General features: G+C 36.7%; 1 protein-coding gene across 1 annotated transcript; it reads right to left on the bottom strand.

Moving 5' to 3' along the window:
- Nucleotides 1-7125: 7125 nt before the first annotated feature.
- Nucleotides 7126-15233, bottom strand: LOC148215259 (vomeronasal type-2 receptor 26-like). Its single transcript, XM_088143960.1, has 5 exons — nt 14946-15233; nt 12876-13736; nt 10233-10460; nt 9486-9612; nt 7126-8027 (listed from the first exon to the last, which is right to left on the bottom strand). The coding sequence occupies exons 1-5, from the start codon at nt 15231-15233 to the stop codon at nt 7126-7128; spliced, it is 2406 nt and encodes an 801-aa protein (XP_088000086.1).
- Between the last annotated feature and the right edge of the window lie 5684 nt (nt 15234-20917).

Raw genomic sequence — 20917 nt, 5'->3', positions numbered from 1 at the left:
TTGTACTGCCAAAATGAGGAGCAAAGCCTGAAGCAAGTTTTGAAAATGTTCCCCCTTTGTTTGCACAAACATGGCTAGGATTTTAAAATCTCGGACATACAGCATTTAAACTGTATGTCCTAATGCTGAATTTGAATTCCTACCCAAAGCATGGATGCCTGAAACTAGGGCTGTACAGTGCTTCAGATTCAAAAGTAAAAAGGTGTACCAATAGAAGAGAATATATGTAACTCAGAGTTGAACTGTAGAGTCCTTGGGGTTCTCTGATCTTGGTTGTTTTCTTGCAGACATTTTGTTGCCCATCGAGGTAACTTCTTCAGTGCTAGAAGGGAGTGGTTTTTTTTCTCTTTTTATATACAGTAGATTGCCCTGTCAGTAGTGGTGAGAGAGTTGCTTTTTTCCTTGGTAGCTGCTAGATTAGGCTGTTGTTTACTGCTGGATTGTTTGTCTGAGTTGTAGCTCCTTGGTTAGGGTATTGTTTACTGCTAGATTGTTTGTCTGGTGTTAATCCTGGTGTTAATCCCTGCTTATTTTGGTGTTGGTTGCTAGTGAGGAAGTGTTCTAGTCTTTTTTCTTCCTTTGTATTGTCTCTTTGGAATAGTGTGCAAATGTTTATCTCCTTCTCTTGTGAATTTTATTCCTTTGAAGAAGTTGCTGATTGTTTCATGTGTAGTTATTCCTTTTTTATTATGACAAAGATGTCGTCTGCATATCAGATCCATTTTTTTGGTTTTATGCATCAAAGTGCTATAGTTTCTAGATGCTACATTGTAATGAAGAGCATTGACTTTATCAAGTCTGGAGCTCAGCAGCAAGAAAAATTTATTCTAGTGATGTTAATAATTGGATTCAATATATGTCCCTTTTATCCATCCTTTTTTGCTGATTTGTTGTTGTTGTTGTTGTTGTTGAGTAATCTATAGTTAGATTCATAGTCTAAGACTGGTGGAAAGTTAATAATTCCAGTCCTAACCAAGGACCTAAGAATTATTAAGGTAGTGTCTAAGAATATAGGCAGTTCCAAGCAGGCTGATTTTTGTAAAATTAGGGTGTTCAGGTTCAATAAATTAAATATTTCCAGATATCAAGGGAATCCTTTAGGTATTGCTCTGAGGGCTTCAGTCACAATTGGTATAACAATGGATTTCTTTTTGCATAGTTGTTCAGCTTTGATCTGCAAGTCCCACTATTTCGTATTTTTTTCCAATTATTTTTCCTCAATCCTACCATAACCCAGTATAGCAATAGATTATTATTATTATTATTATTATTATTATTATTTGTTTACATGATGTATATCATTAATAGAAAATGAAAAAAATAAAAATAACTCATCAAAATGACTACAGATATCTATGTTTTCAAACATGGAAAACAATTACCATAACACATTCCTAAAAAAACCTCAAACTTTTCTTACTATCTTGCATGCCCACTGAAAATCTCTTGGTAGACTGACAACTTTCTAGATTTAATCACTGAAACAGTCTGCTAACCATTTCAGGCTGCTAAACTGTTTATCCTTCAGCTTTTATTTACAAATTCCTAATTGTTAACCTTAGCTAAGTGTTTTATTTCTTTCCTCTCTCTCTCTCTCTCTCTCTCTCTCTGTCTCTCTCTCTCTCTCTCTGTCTCTCTCTCCCCCCTTTATTTTTGGAGAGTTGTAGTAAGGATTAGATCCAAACATCTTGGTGCTGGAGATGAAATTTTAATGTTGGAACATCAATTTGTATAGTCTTAACTTGACCTACTATTGCCATGTTTTAGGATAAAATCCATAATATGATTAAATTGGCTTTAAATCACCCATTATATTTATAGCAGATAAGTATTTCTCTTGGTATTTTTCTCATTTTTGGGGGGACTATAAATTTTGGGAAGACCTGGAGATTATAAATTTAAAGAGAATTTTTATAAAATGATGTATCAATGGTATTTGTCACAGGAAAGATTGACAAAAATGTATAAAGGGATTTCAAATAAACATTGGAAATGTGAACAAGAAGGGACTATTTATCATTTTTGGTGGACATGTAATAAAGCTAAAAAAAACTTTGGACTCAAATACACATACTAATTCAGAAGATTTTGAAGATTAATATACAATCGACAGGGGGACACGGTGGCGCAGCGGCTTAATGATGCTGAAAGTTGCCGGCCAGAAATGGCTGACGCTTCGGCGGTTCGAGTCCAGCCTTCACGCCAAACAGGGTGAGCTCCTGTTTCCTCCCCAGTTCCTGTCAACCCAACAGGTCGAAAACTCACGTGAGTAGATAAATGGGTACTCTCACTCCGGTGGGAGGAAAAATGCTGGCGGCACTTGCACAGGAGTCGGGAGCAGCTGCCGGTAAGCGCGAAACCGCACTCGCCCGAAAAGGGCGTGAAGCAACAGAAACCCCGCCTCCTGCTCTCACCAGCTGGGCTCTGCTCTAGGAAGGAGGCTCTGGCAAACCACTTCCGAAACATTTGCCTTGAAAAGTGCAAGGACTCGTCCAAGCAGTCACTGCAGGGTCAGTAATGACTGAGCGCAGACAAAAAAAAGAAAAATACAATCGACACCAGAGACATTTCTTTTGCAGCTGATGGATAAACAATTGGAAAAACCTCATGGAATTTTGTTTTTATATATAAAACTGCAGTGCAGTTTTTATATGCTCAAAGATAGAAAGACTTGCTGTTACCTACGATGGAAGAATGGATTGTAAAGGTGATGGATCTAGCGAAGATGGCAAAATCGACAGCTTTGATTAGACAAAAGACATTGGATAATTTTAATACTAACTGGAAACCCTCTTTGGACTTTTTGTGGGAAACAGAAATAAAATGAAATTATGATACATGGATTTGATGATTAGTAAAATTAATAGATTACAGAAAAAAGGGACGTTAAGTTGAAATCTTAGAGTAAGAGTTTAATGTATGTTTTACTTATATCTGCTGCAAAAAAAGTTGGAAGTCATTCTTTTTCTGTATTTCTGTTTTTTTCTTTACTTTTTTGTTTTTTTTCAAAAGAATTTCATTAAATTTCAGTGAAAGATAAAAAGACAAGAAGAAAAAAAATTACAAAAGAAAAATATACAGAAGAAAAAAAGTAAAGAGAGTAACTTCCAACTTTCTTTGGTACAGGTATAAATATAAAATATATTCACCTCTTACCCTAATATTTAAAAGATTCCCATACATATCTACATCAACAAATAATATAAAACAGATTAATACTAAGTATTTCTCTAATTATAAAATAAATCACTCATCAAACCCAAAAACCAGATGAAGGAAGTGTCTCCAGCTCTTCCAGTCCATTGCAGTCATAACTCTGAAATGAGAAGTGCATACTTTGCTAAATTAGATTGAGGTATGACATAGACTTCAATATATGACCACTAAATATATTTTGTAATTATGAATAAATGTTACATGAAATACTATGATGGTCTTTTGAAAGATAATAGCCACAAACATGTACCCAGAGTTTTCTCCATTTAAACTCCTCCCAGTATTCTGGAGTTCTATTGTCCAGTTTGTGAAAACGCTGCAAAGATGCCACTGCTCATCATCCTAAAAATCAAGGATGATTTATGTAGTTCATGTTATCTAGCTAAATAGTTGCTTTTCTTTTATTATGCATTAATAACTATAGTTTAGTAATATATGAGCTGGACACATTAATGCGTTATTCTGGTTCTATTAGTATTACAAAAATAAGATATGTAAGGTACAGTATTACTGTCTACCATGTATTGCTTTTAATGATAAATGTCAATGACTGATGAAAAAATCATACCTCTCCATGTCATCAGTCTTAAAGATAGTCAACATTACTCTAAATTTTAGTTTTAGGGAAAAAAGACTTGTGAAATTACATTTTGAACAGAAATATAGACATTTTGATATGTGTGAATCTTGTTATATAAGAAGAAAACATTCTGATTTATGAAAGCATTTTTCCATTCTATTTCTGTTACTTTATTGAATGCACTTTGGGGGATTTAATATTAGTGACCGTATTAGACATGAGTGATTAATAATCTAGGAAGGTTAGCTTCTTAATAATGAAGGAAGGAAATATTCTGTGACTGTTTCCCCTGTCTGACAGGCTAAGGAGTAAGTTTTCTTTTAAAGTAAAGATGTGAAAATTGTTATACAGTATGTTACACCATTTCCCAAACTCAGTCATGAATATTTTCCACTTCATCCCTTTCTTTTGCCCAGAAATCCCTCAAATTCTCTGTCTGAAATTTGTCGCAAATGTTCTCCAGGATCTGAACTAATACAGTACTGGGAATATAATTTTTAAAAATGAACTCTGGATGGATTTGAATGAAATTTAGCAAGATTTTCATAGCTATACAGTTGTTTTGTAAATTTCACTCCATTCTAATTTTTTAAAAAAGCTTATTGAAAACTTAAAAAAAAAATCTGAGGCAAATACCTCAGAAGCTGAAGCATAGGTTTCCTTGGAACTCTGTATTACTACTAATATTAGTAGCAGCAAACATCATCTTCATTTTCAATCTTTAGAGCTACATAATCAAATGAACCATGGGAGTGTATATCAGTTTGTTTGTTTAAGTTGCAAATACAATATTGGACCAAATCCAAGACTGAAAGCATGTAAGGGAATAGACAAATATTTAAATAAGAACCATCAAATAGGGATCACAAATCCCCTTGGCTCAGGGGCTATTAGAAAAGCCAAGGTTTTAATACATCTGTTTATGATATCCAAGCCGTAGCATTCTAATAAAAAACAGCCCACACCATTATATATTTTTATCTAGGTTAGGTCATCCTAGATAACAAAATGATTATGCTGTTTTTCTCACTCCCAATTCTGAATCAGATTGCATCAGTATATTGCCCTCCATCTTATCTTAAATAGAAGTCCATCCCCTGGACAAAACACTAATCCAAGTCTATCTAGACTTAGATGTTCTCTAGAGCTAGATGAAATAATAATATAGGGATATACAGAGATACATATGTTTCTGTGTGCATGTTTGTGTCGAATTACACATCCATCTTACGCAGTATCATGAACAAGTTCAGTAGAAGGACATTCTTGGAAAGTTACTGTGTTTGAAAATATGTAGATTTGAGACATGATGGCTCCGATGACAGCATCTCCTGACTGATAATATTTATGAAGAATAGGAAGAGGCTCAGCAATGTGGCACTTGAGGTTGGGAATCTTGCAGACTACCAAACACATAAAAAATGAAATCAATGCCAAAAAAGTCATTAACTTCCTTGGAATCATTTTTTATTTTCCTTTAGCCCATTTCCCCAGTCCTTGCTTTATGTTTCACTGAGATATTCGTCAAATAATACAACCAGGATGGAGTAGCTGAGACAAAAAAAGTGGTCTCCAGGTCCTTCTTGAATGACACATGAAATAACTGGGCTTGTAGATAGTCCTGTAAGTAGACAAAGCTACTCTTTTGGGATTTAGAAATAAAGCACAAATTTCCCACTTTATGTGATAATATAACCATCTTTCAAATTGCAGGTTCTAGGAGCTAATAGAGAAGAAAACTTGTTTATCATCTCAGCAGAAGCCATCTCTATTTCTTCTCACTGGGGTTGCAAGAGGTCAAAAAGGCTTCAGCAATAGCTAAGAAAGTAAAATACCACCCAAAGCAGCCATTTCAAGTAGTCATTCCTACCCACAACATCTTGGAATGGAGGATGTTTAGAGTGATCCATGACTCTAATTGTCTCCGTATGAAGAGCCAGGGTTGCAGTACATAGAAATCGGAACCATGGGCTTGGAAGGATACTTTCTTTGCAACCATGCAATTCATCCAAGGAACAACTTTTCCCTTCTACTTCTCAGTGAAGTGCAGGAGTGATAAGAAGCCCTTTTTGAGTCCAGAATGCATTTCTTAAATCTTGCCCCCAAGCCAGCTTCCTGATGCCCCAAAGTAAAGTTATCATAGCCTCAGTTCTCATTAACATAGGATCTGATTTCTGATTTCTCTTCTTTGATTACATGTCATTGATAATCTGTCATAGCACCTACCTTTTGGAACATCATCCCCCCTGAAATTTGTTTGGTCCTGATCCTCCTACTGGTTTCTAAACCCTTGAAACCTGGATGTTTCCCCATACATGGGGCCTGTAGGTTGGATGACCCCAAAATTTGGTTAAGATTACCCATAATGTTTTATACATGAATACATTTCTATACTATAGATATTTTTATGAGTCTGTGATGAATTCATTCACTTCAAAGTTGGCAAGTGTTTGCTGAAAATTAAATTGAAATATATAATTTTGCTTAGCAAATCTGTCGTTTTGGCATCTTCAGCAATCAGTGGCCTTCTGAGATACATTTGAAATAGGGCAGGAAAGGAATACCATAAACTTTGATGTGATGGCTACAATGGTGCAGTCAGAATGATTATGTGCTATCAAACATAGACCAAATAGACAGAAGAACAGGATAAATGTGATCTTTATCCTATTTCAAAAGAAGCACTGGTATCATGTCCTTAAAAAGGTGAAATTAATATTGATAGACGTGAGATGAAAGTTGATTCATCAAAAAGTTGTATATAAAGTGTTTTGGACTCCCCAAAGAAGGTACCTGAAAGCACAGGGATAAGATTTTCTCTATTAATGTCACTTAAGATGTTTGGGCTCTGGGTTCCTTTCATGAAATGCCACCTATTGGGACACTGGAAGCACACTTTCTCTACAGCAGCACCTGCCTTCTGGAATGAGGTGCCCCTGAGATCCAGATGGCCCCAACCCTCCTGTTGCTTCAAAGGTCCCTGAAGACCTGACTGTTCATCCAGGCCTTGTTGAGGATGACTGAAGTCCCCTTTGGATTGTGTGAGTCTTGTTTCCTTTTTGTTCCTGTCCAGATTTTGTCATCTGTGCCATCTTCTATTCTTTATTTTTATTCCAAAACAAAACAAACAAACAAAATAACCCAAAAAACAAGTGGAATATTTACTGGAATACCTTAATTTAATATCAGCACTTTGTATTGTACTTGGTAACTACTGGAGGTGAACGCAGTACCTGGAATAAGATCCCAGAGTTTAGTAGGCTTTCTTCAGGTGCATGGGTATAGGATTATAAATGATTAAAAATAATTAAAGGGCCATCCATAGTCTTCTACTGCTTTATCCTTGTTAGCTGCTTTTTCTTGTTCAGGTCAGGTCTCAAAACAATGATAAAGCATTTAGGAGAAAAGATACAAATCAGCAATGCAGCACTGGAGGCTATAATGGAGAAGATCTCCACAGCAACCATATATTTCCCTTTTGTGCTCAGATATGTTGGAACAAAAGATACCCACACACAGCAAAAGATCAACATGCTGAAGGTAATATGCTTGGCTTCATTGAAAGTGTTAGGCAATCTTCTTGCTAGGAAAGCCACTATGAAACTGATAATCGCAAGGAAGCCCATGAAGCCAAAGACACAGTAGAACATGAAGACTGATCCTTCATTACATTCCAAGATGATTTCTTCTGTTATGGAATTCATGTCATCATTTGGGAATGGGGGAGAGGTTGTCAGCCATGTAGTACAAATCATAACTTGAATAAAAGAGCAGCAAAATACTATGGAAATGCCTAGTCTTTTCCCAACCCATTTAGTCATCTTGGACCCTGGCTTGGTGGCCATGAAAGCTACAACCACAATAATGGTTTTGGCCAGAACACAAGAGATGGCCACTGAGAAGATGATACCAAATGCAGTTTGACGAAGGACACATGTGACCTTGGAAGGCTGGCCAATGAATAACAAAGCACAAAGAAAACACAATAGGAGAGTAATGAGGAGAGTGTAGGTGAGACTCTGGTTGTTGGCTTTAACTAGAGGAGTGTCCTTATTCTTAATAAAGATCCAAATAACTACTACTGTGAAGAAAGAACCACAAACAGTGGAACTAGCCAAAATGGTCCCCAGTTTTTCTTCATACATCAGAAATATGATAACTTTGGGGATACAGGAGTTCTGATTCTTGTTTGGGTACTTATCTTCTGAACACTGAACACAGTCGTCCATGTCTAGAAAAGAAAATATTAGGTCAGAATTTTATATTCCTGAAGTTGCACTGAAATCATCAAAAGAATTCAAAATGTTTGCCATTTATATGCTGCTCAAAGGTCTGCCTCCAACATTCTGTTACCAGAAATGGCCAATTGGCTAAGAGGACTTTTGCCATTAAAGTAAGTGGAATGCTCCATAAATAGGATACTTAATGTTTTACTCCAAATAAACTAAAGATAGATAGATAGATAGATAGATAGATAGATAGATAGATAGATAGATAGATAGATAGATAGATAGATTGATTTTCCCGGGGGGGAGGATCAATAGTGTCATTAAAAGAAGAACAGAAAAAGAGGGACTTGGGAGTTTATTCATGAAAACTCAAAACCTGAAAATCAAAAAGAGCATCTGTTCATTCTTATGGATGACATGGATTTTAGGATCTTGACAAGAAATGTCTTTCTTTCTTTCCCCAGAGGACTGAGGATGATGGTGATAGATAAACCATTATGAATTCATTGTTGTTGTTTTCTTTTTTTTCCCTTGCATAGTTTTCTATACTGTAGTATGCTTTGTGAGGCTGTCAGTTATGTACAGCCATTCAAACACTTTAGTTTGTTCATGCAGACACAATACAGAATCATAGTATCTGCCTGGTTGATTGAATCCTGCAGGCCTGGCGGTCTCTGGGTTCCTTTGATGAAATGCCACCTATTGGGACACTGGAAGCACACTTTCTCTACAGCAGAATCCTCACTTCTGGAATGAGGTGCCCCCTGAGGTCTAGATGGCCCCATTCCTGCAGTTGCTTCAAAGGTCTTGAAGACCTGACTGTTCACCCAGGCCTTGTTGAGGATGACTGAAGCCCCCTTTCGATTATGTGGGTCTTGTTTCTTTTTTGTTCCTGTCTAGATTTTGTCAGCTATGCCATCTTCTATTCTTTATTTTTTGTCAAAAAACAAAACAAAAACCAAGTGGAATATTTACTGGAATCGTTTAATTTTAAAAATCTATTTCATTATTATTAAAAGGAAGTTAAGCTTTCCGAGTTCCCCATGGGCCCTTTCTATCCCTTACACTGAAATTCATGCTGATGATTAGCTACTAGATTCAAATCAGCAGGAGAGGAACAGGATTGTAAACCTCCACTGAAGATTGTCTGAAACCGGGAGATGGGTCTTACACATATCTGCTAATCACTTATTTGGAGGGAGTTGGGATCAGATCACTCCAGTAAGGAATTTAGAAAGATCACTTAGTCACTGAATCCAAAAATTTAAACACAATTGCTTCTTTTATTTGAAGTTAGTTTCCATTTCTCTGACCTGTACCAGATGTAGAAAAGTAGGAACAACCACTGTCACCTCTTTAAAAAATGTGATTTTTTATTATTTTTTTTGCATTGGAAAAGGAGGAATATTAATGTGTTTCAATTGACTATACCTACAGGCTTTGCAGATGAGAATTCTTACCTTCCTGGTTAGCCATTTTTCCCTCTGGACATCGAAGGCAATCGTAGCAGCAAAATGGCTTCCCTTCTATTTTGCTCTTACTATATCCTGGAGGGCACTTGTTGTTACACTGAGAAAGTGGCTGGGCCTGTGTGTAATGAAAGGAGAGACTGCATTTCTCTAAACAACAGCAAGATAAATACTAAGTATACCTTCCAATGTGCAGAAACATGTTATATTTAACAATATACCATGTAGAGGTTGTGTCCCATTTATTCACTGAGGGATTCATGGGATAATAATGTAGCGTCTACTATGATTGTCCAGATACTGTACATAATTCTTATTCTTGGGGGATCAGAATACAACTGTTACACAAAGTATGTTGCAAAATCTATGTGAATGTTTGGGGATATTTGGCCCTCGAGCCTCTTGTGGCAGCCCACACCAGGTTTTCTTCAAACCATATCTAAACAAAACCATCTGTTTCCCTTCTCACATATTCCCATCCCTGCATTCATACAAAGATACACTGAGATATCCCCAACAGATGTGCAAGCAGAAATATGTCCTAATGCTGGTAGCCACATCAGTTAGACAATATTTGAAAGACAGTGGGAGATAGAGAGAGTGAGAGAGAGAGAGAAAGAGAGAGATTGCAGCAGGATTTCTCTTTCTGAATGTACTTGCTGAAAGGGTCAGTTGCTTTTGAGTATTTTCAGTAGTGGATTCCTAATAGGATATAGTTGGGAGATGGTTAGACCATACCTGGTTAAACCTCCGTGGCCATACAATATCATCCTTATCAATGGTAAGCATCTCTTCTTGGGAATCTATCAGGTCTATCCTTCCAACTTTGACTTTCAGGAAAGACTGGTTTGAAAAAGTGATCCAATTTATAATATCAAATCCAACTTCTAACTCTCCATACTGGTTGAAGGAAATTTTTTCTCCTGCACTGTTGTTGAATGAGATTCTTCTCATAAAGTAGTTGAGCTTAATTGCAAAGTAAAAGAAAAGGAGTACAGTAGTCATTCATCAGAATATAGAAAAAATATATTTTTTTTCTGCTTTGATTACAGTTTATTAATTTATTGATTTAAATTATTTATAGAGCTGCCCATCTCTATATTGATTGATTATGTGCCATCAAATCATTGTTGATTCTTAGCAACCACACCTATAGATTTAATCCATGAACTTTGAAGAAGACTAGTGAGCACTCTAATCCTAGTCAATAAGACACACTGGCAATCCATAGGATGCCAAATCATGCACACTCTTTGGAACAATTTTTTTTTTTTAAACACAGTGAAATATACAATCAAAAGTTTCAGATAGTGAAAGAGGTACATGACTGAGATTAAATCAGAGAGTTTTTAAAAAATCATGATTTCCAGTGTGTTTGGAGATCATGTTATTAGTAGCTAAGAATGTTTAGTCCAGTTAATCAAGGAGACAAATTTGAAATTATGTATATGATTAAAATGTTTCCTACAAACAAGGAAGTTAAGCCCTTTTGAAGACAATGTCATCTTCTTAGGAAGTGATAGACCCATCAGTAGAAGTATTCTTGGAAATGGTAATGTGGGAAGGAAATCTTCCTTCTGCTATACTGTCTTCTGCTCTCCATACTTCCTGCCATAGTCAGGGCAAACGTTTAAAAATTACAGTTAGAATGAGCTCAACACAAAGATTAAAATGCAGCAGGAAGTGCCGGTCTATTTGGTTGAATATTCCTTTCAACCTTAACTGGAGATCCCCTTGATTAAATAAATTACTTAAATTACTATTCTGAAGGATACAGTTTATTTACTTAAATTATTTTTAGAGACCCTGAACTGTATATAATCCATGAAATTTTAAGAAGGTCAGTAAGCACTGTAATCCTAGTCAGTAACACGCATTGCAAATTCATAGACTGTCAAATTGTAAATATTATTTGGGACAATTATATCTTCAAAACACAGTGAAAAATATGACAGAGACTTTTAAACAGTAAAAGAGCTACAAGACTGAGAAACATGTAGAACATAAAACCGGGAATAAAAAAAAGTCATGATTTTCAAAGTGTTAGGAGGTAATAACATGTTTAGTAGAAAAAAGTGTTGAACCCAGTTAACTAGGAAGACATATTTGCATATGTCATTAAATTCAGAGAGACAGCTTGGTGTAGTGGTAAAGGCATCAGGCTAGAAACCAGGAGACCATGAATTCCAGTCCTGCCTAGGCACAAAGTCAGCTGGGTGAACTTGGACCAGTCTTAACTTTTTCTCAGCCCTAGGAAGGAGGCAATGGCAAGCCACTTCTGAAAAACCTTGCCAAGAAAACTGCAGGAACTTGTCCAGGCAGTCTCCAAGAATCAGACACGATTGAACAGATAAAAAATAGTAATAATTAAAATGTTTCCTGCAGAGAAGAAGGTTAAGCCCCTTTGAAGACAAGCTCATCTCCTTAGGAATTAATCGACACATCAGTAGAAGTATTCTCTGAAACAGTAGAAATGTGGATTTTTGACTTCTTAGTCTAACTTACAGTGCTAAGGTATCCAACTGATTCCCCATCCACCAAGTAACCAGGTATAACCTTTTTGCTTATCTTTCTGGGATCAACCAAAAATCAGCCAGACAATCTAATTATTCTCCACTGTTTACCAATATGTTAAGAACCCCTTGTTAAGCACAACATAAACCATATTCAAGCTAGACATATTTGTTTGTTCCCCTTTTGTATTGTAGCCTCAGTTCCTGATGCCTCCTTTTGAGAAATTATTTGCAATAAGAAAAGCCAATCACATTTTCCTCTGTCATTTGCAGAATATGGAGGGCTTTCTCTAAAATTCCCATCCAGAGCTACTGGGATTTTCCGTCCACCATTAGGAAGGAAATATTGTGTTCGATGGCCCAGGATTTTCCATCACTCTCTTCTGACCTTCTACTAAAAATGCCTTGCCATGGTCTTATCTGTGCAAAATACTCTTCCTTCAACTTTAAAATTAGTGGGATTTCTCTGCATAAGGTTCCAGTCTTAAGATGTGGGATTTCTACCCCACATCATCATTTGAGAATTCCATGGTATCTTTCAGTATTTTCTTTTATTCTCTAGCTTAAGAGAATCTAATATGAGCAATGACTAAGGAACCAGCATTAACAAGCAAGAGGCTTTATTACAGGAGACACATGGGGAGGGGGGTGGGCAAAGCTATCACCTACCTAAGTATATCCTTTCAGGCAAAGAAAGCACAAATACATTTGAGAAGACAAAGGAAGAAAGGAAATGCTTACAGATAAATGAACAAAATGAACTTACAGCTTCTAAAAATTGTTACTGGAGCAATGTCCTACACAATCTAGATTTTATTACAATGTGGATATGGTGAGCCCTCTCCTCTTTGTTTGCTCAGGACATTACCTTCCAGAGTGCTTGTTTCAGAAGGTTCTGTTTGACTTCATGCTCTTCAGTTCTATATTTGGAAAGCGATAACTGGAAGTCATGCAATGTATGTGCCACTACGTAGACTGCATTGTAGACAGTGTAGCTGTGGCCAGTCATGTCCATTTCAAAAACAGATGTAGGGAGACTGTCAAGCTTTTCTTCCCCAGTGCAGATAGTCCTATGTTCCTGATCCATTATGGACCTGGAGAATGAACATTCAAATGCATTTTCCCAGAAAAGCCTCATAAAGCTACTTTCTTTTTCCAAGGCAGGGTTTCTCGTCTGAAGAAATTTCTGGAATCTCCCTACTTCCTTTGAGTGAATTGAAAAGGACAGAGCACCATGGAGGAAATCTATCTCCTCATTTCTTTGAAAGGGAAGTGAGGTGAAATCCATCTGAGTTGTCATAACCCATACCTTGACTCTTCTCCATAGTGGTTTTTCTTCGTATTTCGATAGGGTGGGAAACATTCTCAGAAGAATCATGTCCTCAATTTCACAAAAAACCATCACTACATTAACAGTGCTTCCCATAACAACATTGTACATTTCAAACCCAGCTTCCACTGCAGACAAAATATTATTGGAATAAGTGATTGCTGGGAATCTTTCACTGAAAGCAAAGCAGATGCCATTCCGAGAAAACAATGGAGCCATATCCTGTATAAACTTTTCACCATAATCATTATTTGTATATACCATCCCAATCCAAGTCCACCTGAAGTGCAGCAATAACTGAAGAATTCCCTTGTACTGATGGCCCACATTTGGGAACATCAGCTGGTATACAACAGCCTGTGTTTTTGTATCCATTTCTGGAGTTGAGCCATAGATGAGCTGAAGAGAACACATGGAAATATGGGACAGATGAAAAAATAGGGACTGTATGTGGTGACATTTCCTTATAGGACTGAATGGACTGAAACTAGAATTTAAGAACCAATGGCTGTTTGAAGTTTAAATACACATTTCAAATAAGAATTTGAAAAACATTAAAACTAATCTCAGCATTGCTTCTAGATTTTATGAATCTTTCATAATTTACTAGGAATAAGAGGGCCAAGAATACCTGGAATCCAATTATATTTTGGGAGAAAGTATTTGCAGAACTGCATTACCAACAAATGCAGTTGCATGCAGTTTATATTTTATGGAGGTGATCTATTTCACATCATATTAGTAAAGAAGAACTTAATTCATACTGTGTGGTACCCACTGAGCTATCTGCTGAAAATGTGCTACCTTCTGAGACAATAGATTATTCTGTTTATGTTTTGAAGCTCTGAATCCTCATCTTTCACATCTGCTAGTCTCTTCCTGTTGATTCATTCATTCATCTACCCCAGGGCTTGGTTTTGTACCTGAAATTACAATTCAGCTGCTCCTAAAAGACAGTTTTAGTTTTCTCTTGGACTAAATTCCATGTTATCAAAATATGCTGTGTTTTTATTCATTTTTTAATGAAAATTTGTCGATCTGCTTGAAATTTTTTTTTTGTTCTGTTTGTCACATGTATGAAAAAAATATACCACTATCTCACCGTTCTTTCTCTTTAGTTGTATAATAATAACTCTAACACTAGCAATGATCACAATAACAAGAAGAGGAAGAGGAGGAGGAGGAGGAGGAGGAGGAGGAGGAGGAGGAGGAGGAGGAGGAGGAGGAAAACTCCTTTCTTAAAGGATATGGACTGCAAACTTCCATGTTGCTCCATTATGGGTTTGTAAGTAGATGTTTTTCAACTTCCCAATATGAGAGAGAATGACTGGCTCATAATCACCCAACTTGCTTCTGTACCTCAGGGGGGACTGTAATCTGTGTCTTCCCATGTCTAATCCAGCATCTTAACCGCTGCACTACAATGACTCACTGAATCACTCTGTCTACAGTACAAGAGATGCATACATCATTAATACACACCTACATGTTATTTGTTGTGGTCGTAAGACTATTAATTTCTGTACCATAAATACACCCATTAAAAAAAGGATTCCATGTATGAATGAAACCCATGCAAAATACCTATATTCCATGCAAGCATTGTACCTGTGGTATTTTATAGGGAGACAAGATGGTGGTCATATGGGCCTGAACTGCAGATGTTGGTCCTCCAATGACAGCTATTGGTCTGTTCTGCTGGTCACAGCTGTAGTTAGGAGTGAATCTGCTCTGAGCAGAAAAGAGTTCCAGCGAGGCACGATAGGTCCCAATTGACGTAAAATAACTATTATAGATATGGAAGCCCAAGGTGTGATTGGGTAAAATATGCAGATCTTCATTGACCTCCTTGATTGCAAATTGCAAAGCCAGGAACTGCTGGTAGAGGGGTGTCATGACCCTAAAAGTAAATACACAGCACTCACTTCATAATTCCACACTTGGAATATTTCTTTCAGAATAATTCTTTCTTGGAATATTTCTTTTCAGAAAATGAAAAGGATTTTATGAATATACGTGATCATCAACAATTATTTTCACATTCAATCAGACTTTGCTCACTTTTTTTTTTTTTTTTACAATATTTGAAAACTTTTATTAAGAGATTGATTTCTTTCACTATCCAAGAAATTCTTCTGGTCTCAAGTTTCCTCAGGAAAATCAGCTGCTAAAGATGAATGTGAAAAGAGACTGCTAAAGATCAAGGAACAGGAAAGCAAAAAGGATGTCAGAACAGACAGTAGAAATTACTAAGAACAGAAACGAAGCCAAAGCCAAGAAACAACAATCTCAGGAAGGAACTTAACCAAAGGTTTCAGTCAGCTGTTAGAAGAGGCAAGAAGTAATATTACAATGACATTTGTAAAGACATCAAAGGTGGAAACAGGAACAGAAAGTCTTTGCAAAAATCTCCGAATGCAAAAGAAGATTCCAACCTCGAATTGCTATGCTAAATGATACAAATGGACAGATAGTAAATGGATTCAAAGAAGATTTAAAAAAAAATAGATGAAAGGAATATATTGAAATTCTGGGCTGTAGAGGTGTCAGCCTCTAAGATCCCTTAGAAGAAATTCCCTACCTACCAAATCTCTAGTAATAGAAGAGGAAGTTAGATCACTACTCTGGTCATTACAAATTCAGGAAGGTACAGGAATTGATAGAATTAACTAGAGACATATGGCAAGCAACAGAAGAAGGATTTGTAACAGGAAATCTGGAGAATTACACAATGGGCAACAGATTGGAAGAGGTCTGGCTACATACCAATACCAAAGAAAAGAGAATTAATAGGGTGTATAAACAATATACTTAATTTCACTTGCTAGCAAAATAATGCCTAAGATTATCCAATGCAGATTGGCATCCAACATGTAAAGGGAGATGCCAGATATTCAAGATGGTTTTATAAAAGGCTGAGGAAACAATGATTGCTGATGCATCCTAGATAATTGAGAAACCAAAAGAATATCCGCAAAAGGCAGTATGTGCTTCATTGATTATCGGAAGACATTTAATTGTGCTGATTGTATGGAATGTGCTTAGGACAATGGGGATCCCAGAACATTTCATCCTCATGACAAACCTATAGACAAGTTAGGATGTCATAGTCTAGACAGGACATGGTGAAACAGTGACTCCAGGTCAGCAAAGAAATGAGACAAAGCTTTATATTCTCCCATTATTTTTTCAAACTAGATGCTAAATATAGATTCAGGGAAGATGAATTGGAAGAAAATAAGTGAGTTTTAAAATTAGAGGAATAAACAGCAACAACCTCCACTATGGTGACATCACTATTCTAATAGCTTAAAATACAAATGACCTGTAAGCTCTAGTAATGAAACTCAAAGAGCACATTGAAAAAAAAAATAGGATTAAGATTTAATGTAAGGAAGACAAAACTAATTACAATAATTCCAACAATCAGCCTTCAAACTGACAGTGAAGATAAGAAAGTGGTAGATAGTTTCTGCCTAAAGGAACCACAGATCAAGAAATATGTCTCAGAAAAGAAACTTGGTGAAATAGCAATGAAGGCCATGGGGAAAATATTCAGATGCCATGACATGTCCATACCTACAAGGAATGGTTTTCCTTCTAAGACAATTTGTCAGTCAGAATTGGAATTTGGAGAAGCAAGCAAGAAAGAGAATTAATGCTTTTTGAAATTTGGTGTTTTAGAAGACTTCTGAGAATCCCATGGGCAGCTAAGCAAACAAATGGGTTATAAAATATTTCAATCCAGAATTCTCACTCAAGGCACAAATGATCAGACTCAGATTATCATAGTCTGGAGAAATTATGTGAAGACTTACCACTTTTGAGAAGTGTATAATGCTTGGAAAGGTGGAAGGAAAAAGAAAAAGATGTCCAGTAGCAAGGTGGATAGACTTAATTATAGTAGTGATGGGTGCATTGTTGGAAGATCTGAATGAACAGGTTGGGGACAGATCATCCTGGAGCAGTCTATCTCTAGGTCACTATCTTTATGGTCACTAGAAGTTGACACTGACTTGTTGACACATAACCAGATCAATTCAATCCAAGATTATTCTTTGAATGCCTAAGATTCAAACCCACAGACCTATACTGTATATTGATGGACAATCACCTGCATTTAGCTTTATATCTTTATTAGATACATTTATTTATCTTATATCTTTCCTTCCTTATATACCTGGATAGGATGCTACTTCTATTCAATGAGGAATCTATATCAAGTAATATTAGACATCATTTTCTCTCCCTCTGTACCTCTGAATGCTAAAATAAACTTACATAATGTCATAAAAAAGATTACTAGAGGGTAGTTCATTGTAGTCCATCATGTTATAAAATATGTAGATCTTAGATAGAATGCCTACAATGTTGAGGTCTCCTGGTTTGTATTCCTTGTGAAGAAAAGGCAGAGGGTCACTGATGCTGCATTTAGGATTGGGAATCTTACATACTACCTGGGCCACAATCACTGAAAATATGGCTTCCAGTACCATCATCCTGAATGAAGCAGTTCCTTCTTGAAATTCACATCTTACAGCCTTGGTCAGTGTGTTACTAGTTGTCAATGACAATTATTCAAGTTCAGGAGCCTAACTGTAAATATCCCCAAGTGGAAATAGTCAATGGAATGTTGCTTTGCACTTTCTCAGATTCTTTTGTTTTGTTGTGTTGCATTTCTAAAATAGTGATTCTTGCACAGGTATTTGTTAATTGCAGAGATGAATAACTAGCTCAGAATTACAGATGAAATGAATCGTGAATGAGAAAACATCATGGTTATATTTCAATAGAAATATTGTTTATGCTTTTCCAGTGAAATACAGTAACAAAAAATAAAGGAGAAATGGCAGATGTCATGGTGGGTAGAAGACGTCCTTTGGGATTAGAACATGTAGTTGAGAAATATGTTGGTAATTACAGTGGAGAAATGTCTAATTCAGAATTAAAAGTCCTAGGGAACCACAGAGAAAACAACATATTATTCACATCTCAGCCCTGGTTGTCTCCACTATAATAGCAATAGTATAAGAAAGGTGTAATTATTGAGGACAGTACCATGGCCATCATTCCAGTAAGATTGTTAGAAAAAAAGAGCATTAATTTAAAATAAAAAAGGAAAGAACAGAACAGAACAGAACAGAAAAAGCATCTCTATTAAGTCCTGAGTTTCACAACAGTGTTTTCTGCATATTAGAGAAAGATTAAGAAAATAAATCCCTCTGTCTCTCTGCATCTCTCTCTCTCTCTCTCTGTGCATGTGCATGTATTTAGAGAAATCTGGAGAATCTTCAACTGAATAATAGAAAAAAACAAAACAAAACCTAAAACTGACTCACCAGAGGCCATACTACTCGAGCTCCATACTACTTTAACTAATAGCAGTATGAATAATAATAATAATAATAATAATAATAATAATAATAATAATGACCCTGAATATTCCCATCAGATGTAACAAGCACTCTTGTTATCATAACAATTTGTTATTAAATGCCTATAGAATAATTAACAACAATTTGTTATTAAATGCCTATAGAATCAAGGCCCTGAGCAGGGACAGTAACTGCTAAACTATAAAAACCATAGGTGGTTAAAATACATGAATAGAATATAATACAAGCCTGATTCAAACTGGAATACAATCAATTAAAAAAATGTAGCAGAAAACCAGGTAAAGTGGAGAACCAGCTTTAGATGTTACATTTAAAACATTGTCAAAAAAACAACAACCCCCCCCCCCCAACCACTGGCTCCACTTCTGAAAATGACCACTGTGGGGCCAGGCTTAAAGGAACTTGTTTGAGGAACACTGTCTCCACTTCTTACCTCTTTTTCTTCTGGGTTAAGGGAACTTTTCACCTTCCCTCTGGTAAAGAACAGACAAGCTGCCCCAATCCCCAAGAAGGAGGCAGTGCAAAAGATACGCTGGATACAAGCTATGTATCCATAGCTTGTATCCTAACCTAACCATATAGGTTAATACCAGCACTTGTATTGTATTTGGTAACTATTGGAAGTGAATGCAATACCTGCAGTTAAGATGCAATACTGACTGAAGCAGAGAGCCCAGAGTTTCAGTAGGCCACTATGAAACTGACAACGGCAAGGAAGCCCATAAAGCCCAAGACACAATAGAACATGAAGACTGATCCTTCGTTACATTCCAAGATGACTTCTGTTATGGAATTCATGTCATCATCTGGGAATGGGGGAGAGGTTGTCAGCCATGTAGTACAAATCATAACTTGAATAAAAGAACAGCAAAATACAATGGACTGCAACTGAAACCATATACATCTATAGTGAGGAGCAGCCAGCCTTTTCAAGAACAAGCCTGCCTGATGTGCCCAAAGGGAGTCACCTGACCCCTAACAGCCAATAGAAGAGAAGAAGGAGGTTTTCTCAGGTTTTGGCGGGAAGAGTTTTGGGCACCTTTTGTGAGGAAGTTGGCTGAAGTCCAGTGTGACGGGGTTACCTCAGGCAAGGTTGAACATTGAGTTAGAAATGGGTGTGTGTGTGTGTGTGTGTTTTATCTTTTTAATTGTGTGTTGTGTGAGTAGAAATTTATCTTATTTTGGCACCTTTAATAATATTTTTTTATTATGATTAAACAAATCCTGGAATTGACCAGTTGCCTCCTAGCAACTGCCTCAGCTTCGCTCAGCTACAGACTCCCAATTTTTTCTTTGGTTTCCCTTTCTCTATTCAGCCAGACCCAGAATGGGATGAGGATGTCCCCTTCAATCCTCTCCTGGTTCCCCAGTGGGCTGGTGGGGAAGGGAAAAACCGGTTTATAGGGAAGGGGGTGGCAGCAAGGAGACCTAAACTTCCAGTTGCTGTTCACTCACAGGCATGGTTGCCTCAGAACTGAAGGACCTCAGAGGAGGAGCTGGTTTGACCCTGCGGGCACCTTTTCTCTTATTACAGCAACAAAATTAAAAGCACCTGTTCTTTGGGGATCAGAAAGAACTGTGACATGGAATCAGATTATCACATTGCAAAGACTGTTTTAACATTTGTGTGATGCATGTTTTTAATGGAACTCCAAAGTGTTTTTTTTACCCTCATTTCCCAAACTTACATACCAACACTGCTCCTTTCTCTCATATCAATCCATTCTCTGGCTGGAAAACACACTAGCACACATTCAGCAAATGATTTTCCATAGTTAGGAATGGTCCATGGTCCGGCCAGTTTTTCGATACAGAACATGAAAAATTCTGATTCAGAATGCAACTGTTGAGTAGTTCTTCAGACCTCTTATTGATCTCCCTAATGGAATAATTACAGAAATGAAATTGTACCATACCTCGTTAAACCTCCTAGGCCACGCAATAAATTCTTCAGAAGTAGAGAACATTTCTCCTTGGGAATCCATCAGGTTTATTCCTCCAACTCTGATTCTCAAGAAAGACTGGTTGGGAAAAGTGATCCAGTTCATAATATCAAATCCCACCTCCAACTCTCCATTCTGGTTAAAGGAAACTTTTCCCCCTATGCCATTGTTGAATGAGATCCTTGTCACAAAGTGATTGAGCTTTGTTTTTTAAAAAATGAAAAGAAGAGAAATTCATTAA

This window comes from Python bivittatus, unplaced genomic scaffold, assembly GCF_059951505.1.
Source record: "Python bivittatus isolate LINGU-HERP-01145 unplaced genomic scaffold, Pbiv_v1 ctg000430_np1212, whole genome shotgun sequence".
NCBI lineage: Eukaryota > Metazoa > Chordata > Lepidosauria > Squamata > Pythonidae > Python > Python bivittatus.
This window is presented reverse-complemented; position numbering and strand designations above follow the sequence as displayed.

What these genes read in the sequence shown, in the direction of transcription:
- LOC148215259 (XM_088143960.1), bottom strand. Translation starts at nt 15,233, where the DNA reads ATGACACCCCTCTACCAGCAGTTCCTGGCTTTGCAATTTGCAATCAAG. An exon ending in TGAAACAAGCACTCTGGAAG is followed by an intron (nt 10,461 to 12,875) that starts GTAATGTCCTGA and finishes TTTGCAATTAAG; the next exon opens with CTCAACTACTTTATGAGAAG. An exon ending in AAAAATGGCTAACCAGGAAG is followed by an intron (nt 8,028 to 9,485) that starts GTAAGAATTCTC and finishes TTTCTTTTCTAG; the next exon opens with ACATGGACGACTGTGTTCAG.